The sequence below is a fragment of the Lissotriton vulgaris genome, chromosome 7 (genome assembly GCF_964263255.1).
Source record: "Lissotriton vulgaris chromosome 7, aLisVul1.2, whole genome shotgun sequence".
Classification (NCBI taxonomy): Eukaryota; Metazoa; Chordata; class Amphibia; order Caudata; family Salamandridae; genus Lissotriton; species Lissotriton vulgaris.
Window position 1 is genome coordinate 939,430,617 of NC_141695.1, and position 14,354 is coordinate 939,444,970.

Sequence of the window (14,354 nt, forward strand, 5' to 3'; positions counted from 1 at the left end):
AGAGATGTTCGGAGATTATTCTTAATACCGCCCTACTTGACATCAGATTCTGTATTTGCTGTGTGGGGCGATCAGCTCTTTCTCTAATAATAGAATTCTGTTTGCGAGTGTGCAAAAATGGAAAACCTAAACCATTTCTGTCTCCCCACTGTACATGAAAGTGTGACATTGAACATTTCAATAAATCACTCGGATGAATCCAATTACTCCGAGGCATCCCATCTGCCGTTCAGATGGAGAGAGGAAGAAAGAGGCAGTGGGTGTTTTATTGCCATTTTTACAACATGCATATTCAGGGACATCTTGTGCATTAAGACAAGCCTTGAAACAAGGATGGTGGAGGGCTATTCTAATCATTGCAGTTTCAATGAATGTGATTCTCAAATAGAATGGAGGCATGTCAACTTGTAAACCATGCAACCTAGTTGAGTGTAGCAATAAAATGCATCAAGTTGGTCGCCCGTTTTCGCCTAAGTGTTTCAATAGTTCTGACCCATAAAATACACTAAGCAGCACTAGTGGCAAGCTCCTAACACTGAGCCTTTTTATTGATGCTGAACACACCTGTAACTCTGTAAGGGATGCTTTGATTTCAGCTGACTGGAAGGCTTGGTGGTAGAACTGTGGTTAGTTTAATTTTAAACCATGCAACTTTTCAAACGAGCTAAACTTCGCAATTTGTGAAGTTTGAGAGGTTTGTGAAATTTTCACCATTGCAGTTGACATTTTTGCACCACAAATATATGGCAAAACAAACATTTTTTTTATTTTTGCTAGAAAATTCAACTATTAAAAGTTAATTTATTGTATTTCCCAACTTTTTGGCATTCTCACAATTTTCTTTTAAAATTAACACAGGAACCACCTATTTCCTCGTGACCGAACTTCCTATTGTTGAAGAAGTACAAACCTCACTGAATACTACTGCAAGGATTTAATGGAAATGTGGATTATTGAGATATGTAAATAAAAATATATATTTTTTAATTAACACAGGAAATCGTTTTCAAATTATACAGGTCTGTTTAGAGGATGGATATCAAGACATACAACTGTGCTACTGTTTCTATTGTACAGGCTGCAAAAAATGATATGTAAACATATATGGGCACAGACACAGTAAAAGTCAGCATATCAGGGACTCTAAAGAGGCATGTGTATATTGAAACATGGGTAAAAACATACCCTCACTTTGTAAAACGAGTTTTCCAGCACCACCATAGCGTTTGCAGTAATCACGCCAGTCACATGCTAGGGCACCAAGTGTGCGTGCAAGCAACATTTTAATACATGACCTGCAGAATTTTACTGTGTCTGTCTTCATATATGTTTATTTGCCGTTTTGTTATACATTTTATCTAAACAGGTCTGAGAGTGCATACATCGGCTTCATTGTGAGCAATTGCTCTTTTGCAAGATTCCTATATACTCTTTTCCACATTTAAGGCTATGTCCAACATCTTTAATACACTTTAAACTTGTGTAGATTAGGGGAAAAGTTTTGACCTTAAGAACTGCTGCTAGGCCTCATAGGGAACATCAGGCAAGAAACATGTTGACCTTCACTACAACCTAGGGTTCATTGTCGTCCCTATTGGTTCATATGATTTTTTGATCTTGACATAGACATTTCCCGGAAATAAAATAGACAAACTACTGCCTAAAGCCAATTTTAACACACCATCGAATCTACCACTTTCCCCACACACTCCTCAAAAAAGGGCACCCGCACTCTGTTTGTTGAAAACACGACAGAGACTAAAAGATTTCTGGCTAAGAGCACCCTCGAGGGATCCACTGAGTATTGCAACGTCCATCCAATGAGAAGCACGGCCCAATGTTGAGGCATGCCACTGCGGTGGGTGAGGGCCATTACATCCTATAAAGGATGCCCTTTATGACGAGTTTAAGTTCATCTACCTCAGTGCAGAGGCACTAAAGCAACAGAACAGCACACTAGTGTACTGTTGATAGAAAATTATTCATTTGCCCTGTTCACCCCCATTTACTTCAGACTGGTACTTGTGGTAAAGGACTCTGACTTAGCCCTGGGCTCTGCTAACCAGGCCCAGGGTTACTGCCCTGTTCAAAGGGTATACGGTATTTGGGTATGGTTGCATTGTCAATGACAGACCCTTGTAAGTTCCTAGCAGATAATAGGGCCGGGGTTTCAAACTACCTATAAGTCCCTAGTATATTATAGGGCATGGAGGTTTAGAGGCTCCGCAGATTTCCTGCACTTGCTTGTGTGCACTGCTGTGTGCCTACTGTCCTTTTAAAGGCAGCCCTGCCTTGCAACCTGTCTTTAAAAGTAAACTCTCACAGTTGGTACTGACAGACCCTATAAGTCCCTAGTATATGATAGGGCAGGGGGTTCAAACTAATAAGTCCCTAGTATATATTATTCGGCATGGAGTTTAGAGGCCCATCAGATTTTCTGGACTTGCATATTTGCACTGCTGAGTGCCTGCTGTCATTTTAAAATCAGCCTTTCTTTAACCCGTTTACCGCGGCGAACATTCCGTCGCGGTGCAGGCATTCTGAAGGGTGAGCGGGGCTGCGTCGGCCAACGGTCGTGCGCAGCACCAGGAAGGGACGAAACGGGTTAAAAGTAAATTCAATGCAAACTGGACTTGATTGGCATTCTACCTTATTTTTGCATATTGTCCACCCATAAGGTCTCCCCTAGGTGTCCGAGGGGTGTGGTGCCTTGTAACTATAAGCAGGGACCTTATAAAAGTTGTTTGTTTATATGCCCTGGTGAGGGAAAAACTGTCCATTTAATTTTACCCCATTTTAGGTAATTAGCTCCATAGGCTAACATGATAATATTGTAAGTAGAACAATTGCTAGGAAAGGAGTAAATATCACAAAAGGACTTAAAAGATTGGTATTGATGATTTCAACAACTTGCCACTGTTGAATTTTGATAGCTAGTACAGAAAATAAGTTATAAAACTTTCTTTTCTGTGAGCCAAAATCTAGCCTTCTAGCAGTCTCCCCTGATTGGTCAACTCTAACAGGCTTAGCCAGTCTGCTTTGATTAGGGTGAAAAGTGGACTGGCCTGAGCAGAAGTTATCTGATGGTGGGAGTTCTGCAGCTGCAAAGGCCAGGCAGGTAGATGGGTAATAAAACCTGGGCTTCAAAGAGAGGAGGACAGTAAAGGAATGCCAGGCCTACCTACCCAAATATCTTGTATACCTAGCCAGATGGCAGGCTTAGGACAGGAATTCACAGAGGTTAGAAGGAGGTGAGGTAATGGTATTGAGCCACACTGTGGGTTGGTTTAGCCAGCTCCTACTCCTCTGGACAGAATTCATACATGTTGGATTTTGGAAGGGCAGCGTTTTTTGGGAAAAGAAGATGCCAGACTTTGGAGGAAGTTGGCATGCTTTTTGGTGGCATGAAGCATCTCAATGGACAGAGGTGCTCTCCTGCTTGTGTCCCCAGAACACTGAATAAATATGTGAGAGCTGCATAGCCTCTCAGATCTGCTGACTGAAACTAAAAAGACTGCCCTGCTAGAATCTGGATCTGCACCCTAATGAAGCCTGCACTCTGACTGACTGTGCCTTCTGCACAATCTTGTACTACACCCCTGGGGACTGTACCTTGCTTCAAGAAGGAAAATGAGGACTTCCACAATCTACAGGTTAACAGAACTCCCCTGGATCATCTTCATTGAGATTCCCCAGCCTGGGGTGCATCCCGTGGACTATCAACAATTTGGCTTGGAGTATTGTGGGAACTGTAGTCCAGACATCCCAGAGACCATCTAGGACATTCATTCCAGACCTCTAAAGTTGGGGAAGTTTTGAGAACTTTTGTGAAAAAAACCCATTAGGTAACTGACCCAACGTCGAGAGTCAAGCTGGCCCCCTTCAACTGTGGGATTTCAGGTTCATCCTGCTGATGGCTCTGGAGATGCAGACTCCCAGGATTTGACTGGGGCCTCACAGAAATTCAAGTTTGTGGACTAGCACATAATCCAGCCTGAAAAAGTGCCTTGCCTGACGTCGGACGAAAAAACTCCAGAAAATTTTCTGAGTGTGAAGGTGAAATTTTGATCGGGCCTCCCGCTTAGTGTATCCGGCCAGGACTCCAACGCGGACAGCCTCAAACTTTGACTTTGTCCCGGTCAAGCCCAACCAAATGTCCCAAGTGAGTGTTATATGTTTTAGGCCCTATTAAGTGGTTAATTTTTCAAAATAATCATATCTTCGGTTCCCTACATTGGATTTGTGTAATTTTGGTGTCATTTGAAACATACAAATATGTTGTCTTTTTATAAATTGGTGTGCCATTTTTATTTTGTGTTGTGTCTTACTTATTTAATGTATTGGTGTTTTAAATGCTTTACATATCTGTTAAGCTTGACTGCTCACAGCCAGCTACCACAGATTGAGCAAGGAACTAATTTACGGAGACCTTTACTGGACCTGATATTGTGATGGTGGCCTTATTGCTGGTAGTAGATATATACTTACCTCTACCAATAGCCCACTTTCCAAAAAACGATAATTGTTCTGTTTAGAAAGGATGTGTGCTGGACTGCCCAGTTCTTCTCATTCCCTCTTTTTATTACAGACAATATGGTAAATGCTTTTTATTTCCCAAAGAGTCACCACTTTTCTGAATACGACAATACAGAACCTTAGACATTGGAATGCATCAGCCTAATACTTTTCACAAACCAGATATCCATCAGGTTTCTTGTCTTTACTCACCGGTTGTAGCACTAGACACTGTTGGCCACTGTTGCTCAAGTCCTGCTGGAACTCCACGCAAAACTGCAGATTCTTCCATATGCACGGAGCTGTGAAAGAAATCATATGAATTAGATGGAAATTTTACATAAGAGTCAATCATCTAGTTTATCGTTTGGACAACATTTCATCATTTTAAGTGCACACTGCGAAGAAAATAAAAACATATCTTAAAATGGAAATTCTGAAAATGAAAACCCCAATTGAAACTAAAACACATTTATGTTAAAATTAAACACTTTAACACAGAATTGAATTGCACAGGTATCACAAAAAACCCGAAATGTAGCAACAATATCATCTGATCCATCTTAAACTTAAGGACCTCATTTTGGAAATGATGGAAACTAATTTCAGACATTATTTAATAAATATCAATTGTTCCTCAATTCTGTGCCTTATTACCAATAGATTACCACCTATGGTAAAATGAGCCTCCTTTGTTAGTAATGTATCATAGAATTTCTCAATTCAAGAGAAAGTATGACATTTGTAAGATTTCTCATCAAAAGTAAGTTCATGTCTAGATTGATCATACATTATACCCAATCCATAACCTTCAGTTTAGGCTTGGTTTGAGATTTACTATTCATAACAGAATGGGTTTTAATATTAGTTTCATGTCGCTGCCACTTCAATTCAGACTTTATTTTCTGGAAAGGGCTACTCATTCGTACAGGGTAAAAATTAAATGCAGTGGGTAAAAAATAAAATGCTGCCATGTTGATTGTCGATCAGAATTTTTTTTTGGTTCTGCTGGTTGTATTTTTTTTATAAATGGTTGTAATGACAATCGTGGTAAAGTGAAACACCAGTACTACTTATAATGCTACTTTGACAGTGGTAATTTACAATAATGAATATTTCTGTACTACTTATAATGCTACTTTGACAGTGGTAATTTACAATAATGAATATTTCTTTTGAAATAAGACTTGAGATCTGGTAAGGATTAATCCTAATTAATTTAATCACATGCAAAACACATATTTCACTGCCCCCATATCCCTACAGTTCTCTATTAACACACCATAGAATAGCATAGCATACCATAACCAGGACAGAGAGATGATATATCGAAGTACATACAGATGCTCTGTTATAAAGAGAAGTGGCATATCCCATTCTTTTATCTGCACCTTGATTCTAAAATGAAGTTATTTTATTACTACAGGGGCATGTTGGAGATAGGTGCATTTTCATCGCTAAAGGATCTTAGCATGGCAAGGCATTTGGTTTTCCTCATCATAATACAGTGATATTTTGGTGCAAAGCCAGAGAGGCACATACTCAAAAAGGTGGCCACCTCTCATGGGGCCTTATCACTGCCTTTGATGGAACAAAGGATTGCAGACTGGAGCCTGGAAGTACGGCTGGCAGATCTCTCTGTAATCGATCCTAATGTGAAGTGATGGATGTCTGCTTGAGGGCCAGAGACGTAACAAAATCATGTCACATACACTGTAGTTTTTGCTACAGGGTAGTTGTGTGCCAGTGTCACAGAAAAGATTGTTAGATAAAAGATGCATCTCACATTTTCTCGGAGTTGTATTCTCCTATGGTTAGTAGGCATGGTTGTTCTGTACACTAAACTCAAAGGTCTGACTGTTGTGCAATGGGGCCCAGGGTGTATTCTTGTCGTATTGAAGAAGTTCTGGTGCAGCAACTATGCAGGCCAGAGACACTGAAAGGTGGGTTAGCATGAACAGTCGCCATGCATTTTTTTAGCCATATGGAACAAAAATGTACAATATCTTCCAAATAACGATGAGAAGGACGTTTTGTGCGAAGGCTTTTTTTGCTAATATTTCATTAATCTTACATTTGTTTTAAGGGATTCTGAAATACAGTTTTTGCTATTTTATATCTTGGGAGCGGAGCTCTAAGCTGATTTGTTAAGCTGAAGAATGTTCTATTTGGCAGGGACTCATAAGGCCTGTCTAACATTAGATGACCTAACATTCATGAGATAAATCCAGACTAGATATCAAATGATGGCACCAGTTGGACATGGTTGACGAATATCCTACATTAATTCTCTCTAAAATGTGAGCATACGCAGACGTCTCTAAATGTCATTTCATTAATTTAATTTTGAATGTTACGTTTCCACTAATTTAGGGGCCAGTTAGAATTTGACAGAATGAAAGTAAAAAAGTACATAATAGAATGCATACATTTCAAAGAAAGGTCTCACTGAATAATAGAATACAAAACAGCTTGGATAAAAATAAAGTTTAGACTAGTAAAGTTCCCAGTAATATTGTCAAAAACCTTAGTCAGAGAAGAAAATACCCCGTTCAATTATGAATGTGTGGCTCGATTTCCAACAATAAAGGGACAGTTAGGACAGAAATGTAATAGCATAGTGACTTTCGAAGGGATTGTTCAAGCTTTGCCACTGAGCCTAACTAAGTCGAGTGAGTATGTCCAGACACAGCACTGTGCCCTTATAAAAAGGAGGGAAAAGTAGATGTGTTGTTCATTGTCAGTAGATTTCCCTATATAAATTTGGATAACATGTAAGTATAATTGGGTATATTGTCAGACTTTTCCAAGATAATTTTAAGGCCTGCCTTAAAACGAAAGATGTCCAATACTTGATGTAGCGTCATTGTGGGATTAGTCAAATAAAAGAAAAGATTGTCAGCACACAGTAAAATGAGGGAAACTATGTTAAATGTTATAATGCTAGTACCAGCCATATCCAATCCATAAAACAGTGCTAAGAACTCTAATACAAGAAGTGACGCAGGCTATAAATGCAGCCTTGCATCACATTTCATTCTATGATCGAAGAGATCTCTCCATTCAAAGAAATCCTTACTATTTCTTTAGTGAAAAAGGAAAAGCCAGTGTATAAATGCAGATCTAACACTGAAGTGATTTAGAGCTTGTCACATTTACACTCATCCCACAGTGTCACATATTTTTTTCTGAGCCTATTGTAGCTACAACTGGTTCAGTGTCAATGCTGCATCCAGCAATCACCCCAGATATAAATCATATATAATATCTAATCAAATGGTCTGCTAGTAAGTCTATCTGCTCAGGGTAAATACATTCTGGGATTACGGGTTTGCAAGGTCCATTGCAAATACTTTAGAATCTATATGTATTTAGAAAGGAAAGGAGCACAACAACATTGAATAATGGGGATCCTTGCCTGACCTGGGGAGAACAGTAAACTAGGATTCACACCCACTAGGGTGCAATAGATCCTTCTCAAATGCATCCTCAAAAACATCTAACAATATGGGCAGTGATTGCTGCTGGGTAGGCCTTGCAAAAGTCTGCCCTGAAGCCATCAGGGCAGGCTGCTTGCTGGCCAGCAATGCTTGTATCACAGCCACCAATTCAGGTAGTGTGAGTGAGGCCTCCAGTAATTTGAGCTGGGAAGGTGGCTAAGATATGGGCATGCACCATCAATATAGCAGAAGGAATCACTATATCTGGACCATAAAGCGGGCGACGAAGCGTCATCCTGGGCACCCCCAACATTTTTTCTGACTGGTATTGGTCGTAACTGACTTTGACTGACCCAGCCTGTGGTCAGTTTAAAAGCAGCCCTGTGTTGCTTTTAAAATGCAAATTGTGCCCAAACTCCACTTTAGCATTTGGGGCACTTAAAAATGAATAAACTATAATGTGTTGGCATGGTAGGCACCCCCAGGATCTTTCCTAGGGGTCCCAGAGGTTGGGGGCTAGGTACTTATATGGAGAATCCTTATAAAAAAAGGTTTTCATATGCCCTGGGGTTAGTGAAAGGGCACATTTCACTCCCCACATTGTAGTAAAATGCTTCCTAAAACTGACTTTTGTACCAGGAGCATTGTAAAATGAGGATCTGCAATATATTGATATATTCAGAATCCCTGAAGTTCTCCTAGGTGTTCTCGAGGTGGGGGGTCTTGTAGGTATAAGCAGGGTCCTTATAAGCCCTGTTTTATAGGCCCTGGTATAGGAGAAATTGCCCAATTCATGTTTCCATTGCAGATCCACAGCCCATTGGTTAATATTGGAAGAGGTTATTAGTTAATAACTGGAGAAAGAAAAGCCATACATCTCGGATTAAAGGACTCAGTAGAATGGTAATGATAAATACAACAATATGGAATTGTTGAAAATATTCTAAAATGTACAGACAAGATGTTATAAGACTTTCTTGTCTGTAAGCCACAATTCAGCCCTCAAGTGCTCGATCTTGATTGGTCAGAGATAAGTGGATTAGCCTGGCTGCTTTGAAAATGCGATAAACGACCCCGGGGGTTAAGAAGCCTTTCTGGAAGGAGTGGTTGCTGGGCATAGGAATGACAGAGCCAGGGAGAGGGGTAGTAAATAATGCTCTTCAAGGGAAGGAGGGGACAAGCTTGAGAAACCAGTTTTCATTCACAATGCTCCTCTTTGAACCCAAGCATATGCCAGGCTTAAGGAAGGAATGAGCAGCTGCAAGAGGAAGAGACTATAGAGATTAGCCATCCAGGGGGTGTGTTTAGCCAGATCTTCTCTCCCTGCTGAACATCCTGAGATATTGAATTTTGGAGGAATGGTGTTTTCTGGGATATCATTGTGCCACAGTTTGGAGGAAGTGGTCATGCTCTGGGGTGTTGCCCTGCACCTCATTGGACAGGAGTGCCCTCCTGCTTGACCACAGAGAACACTGAGCAAGTATCCGAGAGGGGCAGTGCCTCTCAGATCTGCTTTTTGAAACCTAAGAGAACAAAAAGAGTCCACACTGAGGAGTGCCCAGGCCCTGCACTCTGAAGATTGCGCCTCTTGCACCACTGAAACTACAGCCCTGTGGGTCAAACCTGCTTCAAAAGGACTAAAGAGTGGACTCCTTGCAAGCTACAGGTTAGCAGAGCTCACCAGGACCATCACCATAATTAATCACCAGCCTGGAGTACTACCAGTGGATTTGTAAGGGTTTTATCCATGTGGGCGGTGGGAACTGAAGTCCCAAACTTTCAAGGACCCTCTTGGAGATTCCGGATCCTTGGATTGTGTTTTTTGACACTTTAGACCTGCAAGAGGAACTTCAGGAAGGAGTTCCAATCAGAATTAACCCAACTGGAGGAGGCTGCATGAGTCTGGTGAGAAATCCTCCAGAAAAGTTGCTAAGTGTGAATTTGTCCCTATCAGAGTCAACCAAATGTCCTAAGGTGGCACTGTTGGTTTCTAAGCACTAGAAAGTGTATTATCTTTAAAAATTCATATCTCTGTTTCCCTACAGTGTTTTTCTTGTTTTGGTGTCATTTTAAAGATAACAATAATTCCTATTTCTATAAATGACTATTGTATTTTAATTGTGTGTTGAGCTTAATTATTTACTGAATTTGTGTTTTTAAATGCATACCTGTCTTTGAAGTTAAGCCTGCCTGCGTGCAGCCAAGCTACCAAGAGTTGAGCATGGGAATAGTTTACTAAGACCTGTTCTGAGCCCTAAAGCACGTTAGTGGTATTATCCCCAGTGATAAATGCATAACTGCCACTACCAATGATCCACTTTCTAACAAAGGGTCTACCTGAAACATTGCAATTAGCCGAACGTTTTCAGTACCTATCAGTTTGTCCTATGCTTGACGTCTTGAAGACTCCTTTAATAGTCAGAGACGTTCTGGAAGTTTCACTGTAGAAAATTGAGTTACTGGTTAAGGGGGGGAGGAGGTGAAACACTACTCAAGCAGCTACTACAATTTCTGTTAGGGTGAAGTCACAACCTACCTCAAATTAACCTGTGCTTAACCCTCCGGTAGCTTGGCACAAGCAGTCAGGACTAACTTAGAGGCAATGTGTAAAGTATTTATGCACCAATTCAAACAGTAATAAAGGGAAAACACAACCCAAGAAAAATCCCACACAAATTTTGACACAGAGTATACTTTAATAAATCATTTGAGACCAAAACAACAACATTCCAATTAGTAAAACAGGAGCTATGCAATTTTAAAGATTTAGTTAAAAATATTGCAAAAAGAAAAAAGCCCAAAGCGCCAAATGTGGTTATTTGGTAACTCCAGATTGGTACAAAGTCACAAGTTCAGGCTGACTGCGATGGAGCAGGTTGGACACAGGGACCTCGTCAGGACCACTGAACAAAGTACATTAAATCCTGGTGCGCGGTCTACACGGCGTAGCTTTTTGAGTCTTTGAGTCCTCCTTTGTCAGTTCCTATGAAACTATGCGGCGAGGCTTTATGGGGCTTTGCGTTGGTTCCAATGGGGACCACAGCTGGGCTGGCAGAGTACCTTCAGGCCCACTTCCAAGGATCCAAAACTGGGGAGGTGCCACCTGGGGGTCAGGACTCACAGCAGGCAGAGTCCAAGTACAAGATTTAAGGTGGTTGGATCCTTTTCTGTCCCTGATGATCTGATCAATAAGCCAGTCAACTAGCCCTTGTAGTCATTTTGGTGGTCCTAGGTTCAAGATGCAGGTCCAATCCTTTCCACTCAAGCAGAAGGGCAGCAGAGCAGTACAGCAGCCCTTTCAAGTCTACCACAGATCCAGAGGTGTACTGAAGAGTTGTGTCTGAAGGTTCAATATTTATACCTGGTGCCAACTTTTAAATAGGCGAAAGGTCTGGAAGTTTCCACCCCCAGAGGTGTCTGGGATTTCTAGCCTCCCTGCCCATGTCGCAGACTTTATGAATGGTTTGACGGATATATGCATATTTTTTCCTCTGCTTTTTCCCCGATTTACATGGGTTCATTGGGAACGAAAAAGCAGCACAGCTAAAAACCGAAACCAATCTTATCTCTGGGAGGTTCAATAAGAGATCTGTTTGGTTGGTAAACTTTAACTGCATTAAAAATGCTAACCCAGGGTGCATCCGCGGCCCGTGGAGGGAGTTCGGTGGGGCAGGGAGGCGGTGCAGGGGAGGGGCATGGTCGGGGGTGGTAAATAACGGAATATGGATAGTTGCAGGTAAGTAAAACATTTAATATATAAAACGAATTTCGTAGTGCGCACTGCATCGCATTTTGCAATGCAGGGTGCGCTACGAAATTTGTTTTATTAATTAAATTGTTTACTTACCTTCAATTATCCATACTCCAGTTTTTCGCACCCCCCACCCCGCCTCTCGGCCCCACCGAAACTCCCTCCACGGGCCGTGGCAGCCAGGGTGATAAATCCTTAGCTTCTGTACCAACCCATCAAGCAAGAACAAGAACTGTCCTGCTTTTGTTTTTTGAGGTTTTCTTGGAATTGGTGCAACTTTCAAGCTTCCAAGTTTATGTCCTTCAGATTCTACCTCTCCACCACCAAACTCTGGAATGGGGTACCCACTCAAATGTGTTTCTTCAATGCCTTATCTGCGTTTCTACATAATCTCTGTTATGTAATGCTCTGGACAGTGGCGTAACAAAACTCAAGGCAAAGGAAATGGAGAGGGCCCCCTCCAGCCACACCCAGGATATTGTGCTATGTTGTCCCCCTGAAGCTCAGCCTCCCACCCACCGCATCGCTTCAGGGACCTTTGTTACGCTACTGACTCTGGACTACTGCTAAATCTATCAGCAAGTGAGCCTTTCTTCCTCCTAATGCAGGTTAATACTAAATTGAGTTCAGAGTTATGAATGAAAGCAACTTGGGCAGATGTGGTCAGACGAGTGAACTCTAACCTTGGAGCTACTCAAGAGAACGATTACAACAAAGGACAACATGTGCAAGTAGCACCAGGATAGCTTACTTCTAGAGACTAGAATGAACTTGCCCACAAAGAGAAAAGCACTATTATATTTTTCAGGCTTCAGGTTGGGCACTAAGTGCTGCAAATGGCAGAAATGAGTCATGCACATTCTGATGCCATACCACACCATGACATTGCTTAGCACATGACAAAATTAACACAACATCTAATTTAAGGTTAATAGGAACTTCTCCAGCATACATCTAAGGCAATTCAAATTTTGTGTGAAACAGCTCAACAACTGTTACATCTTGTAGGTGTCAGTATTAAATGGTCATTCAGATACTTACCCTCGAGATGCCCACTCATCATATTTAGAATGGCACCATTTGCACTGAAGTAGATCACTTTGACATGTGGCTTTCATATTGTTTAGGCCTCACATGACGATTTTGTAATGCAAATTCACAAAGTGCACGGTTGGTTTCTCCTTGGCCCTGAAGGCCACCTTTTGATGTTCCTGCTCAGGACTGCTGTCAATCACTGGAAGGAAAATCTAGGGATGGTCAACCAGCCTAAGACCTGGCATCCCAGTAGCGGATGGGGTACCAGATCAAGGGTTTGAACTGACAGAGGAAACCCAGCAGTTCCCCATTTCAAAGTCCTTCATTACGAATGGCCAAATAACTTTTGATGTGTGTGGTAATTCCTGTTACTGCATATATCAGCATTATGAGTTTTGTAGTTTTATGTTTTTTTATAGACCGTGATAGGTACTGGATGAAATAAAAAAAGCATTACCTGTTAACTTTTGGCACGTCAAATATGCCAGAATGGAACGGTAAAAAGGGCCGAAAAGAACTGGTACATGTGGATTTTGTTGCACTTGGAACCACAATCTGCACATTAATACCTATTTGAGTGAAAAATGTGTTTTAGGTTCTATTTATCGCCTCCAATAATGACTTACAACTCAGTATCGTTATTTGCTAAGTGCGGTATACAGCATCTTACGCCAAGCCACTACTAATGATGGCTTTATGGTATGGAGAAATTGTGAATTTGATGGTTGCAGAAGAACTATCAAGTTACAACTGGACCCCTCTAACATCAAACTCTAAACAACTTTCTAGGTGCTTACGATTTTTTATTTTGCTGAAGCAGAGAGTTGTTAACCTTGATTGAGGAACTGCAGCCAAAATGTTCTGATGCACTTCCCACTGGCTGTGTGACAATCTCAATAAATATTTTGCTGGCATAATCTTCTTAATTGGAAGTCTATTTCAGTCTATGTCAACCTATCCCTTTCAGACATGTCCTGATGTTGATGATCTAGGATTTTCAACCTTTATGAGCCTCTCAGTTGAGGGCACTTTCTCACTTACGAAAACAAAACAAAGCAGGGCACAAGCTCCCTGCTGGATGTACTGTATACTCGATGAATTTCTTAAAGATGGTTTCAAAAAATGCTCTCCCGGTGCTCATAGTACTTTTTATTTGCACTGACAAGTCTGGTGACAGACACTCAGATGATAAAAACGTATTATTTACTACTCTTCAAAACTCTCTTTAACCATCTCAAAAGAGACTGAGCAAACTCCATCCTATATCTAACTTTAAAAATCCAACAAAACTGCTGAACAGCATTGTACATCACCAGTGCTTTTATAGAGGAACTCCATTTATTAAGCTTATTTCAAGTTGGGTTTAGCACTGGGGACGGAGTGGATCCAGACTTTTCTGTACCTACTGATGACTCAGGTCAGGTGGCAGATATCAACAGTATTTAAATTTAATGGAAGCTTTTTATTTTATGCCATCTTCAAATCCTGAGCCAGCCTCTGACTGTGTTAGGGGAAGAGGGGCCGCCTTTTATTTGGATACCATATCTCTTCCCTGTACCTTACCAGCAAGGCCCACTTTCTCCACTCACCTCCATGTCACCAGGGATGGTAGC

At 41.2% G+C, this 14,354-nt stretch overlaps 1 protein-coding gene across 9 annotated transcripts in view; it reads right to left on the reverse strand.

Annotated features, from left to right (window-relative positions):
- The window catches only part of LOC147702773 (protocadherin alpha-C2-like), an 868,304-nt gene that overhangs the window by 171,792 nt on the left and 682,158 nt on the right, over positions 1–14,354 (reverse strand). For all 9 annotated transcript variants that reach the window (XM_086931373.1, XM_086931374.1, XM_086931371.1 and 6 more), the window contains exon 3: positions 4,729–4,817. In XM_086931373.1, the coding sequence (XP_086787499.1) occupies positions 4,729–4,817 (89 nt within the window). The remainder of the gene's footprint in view (positions 1–4,728; positions 4,818–14,354) is intronic.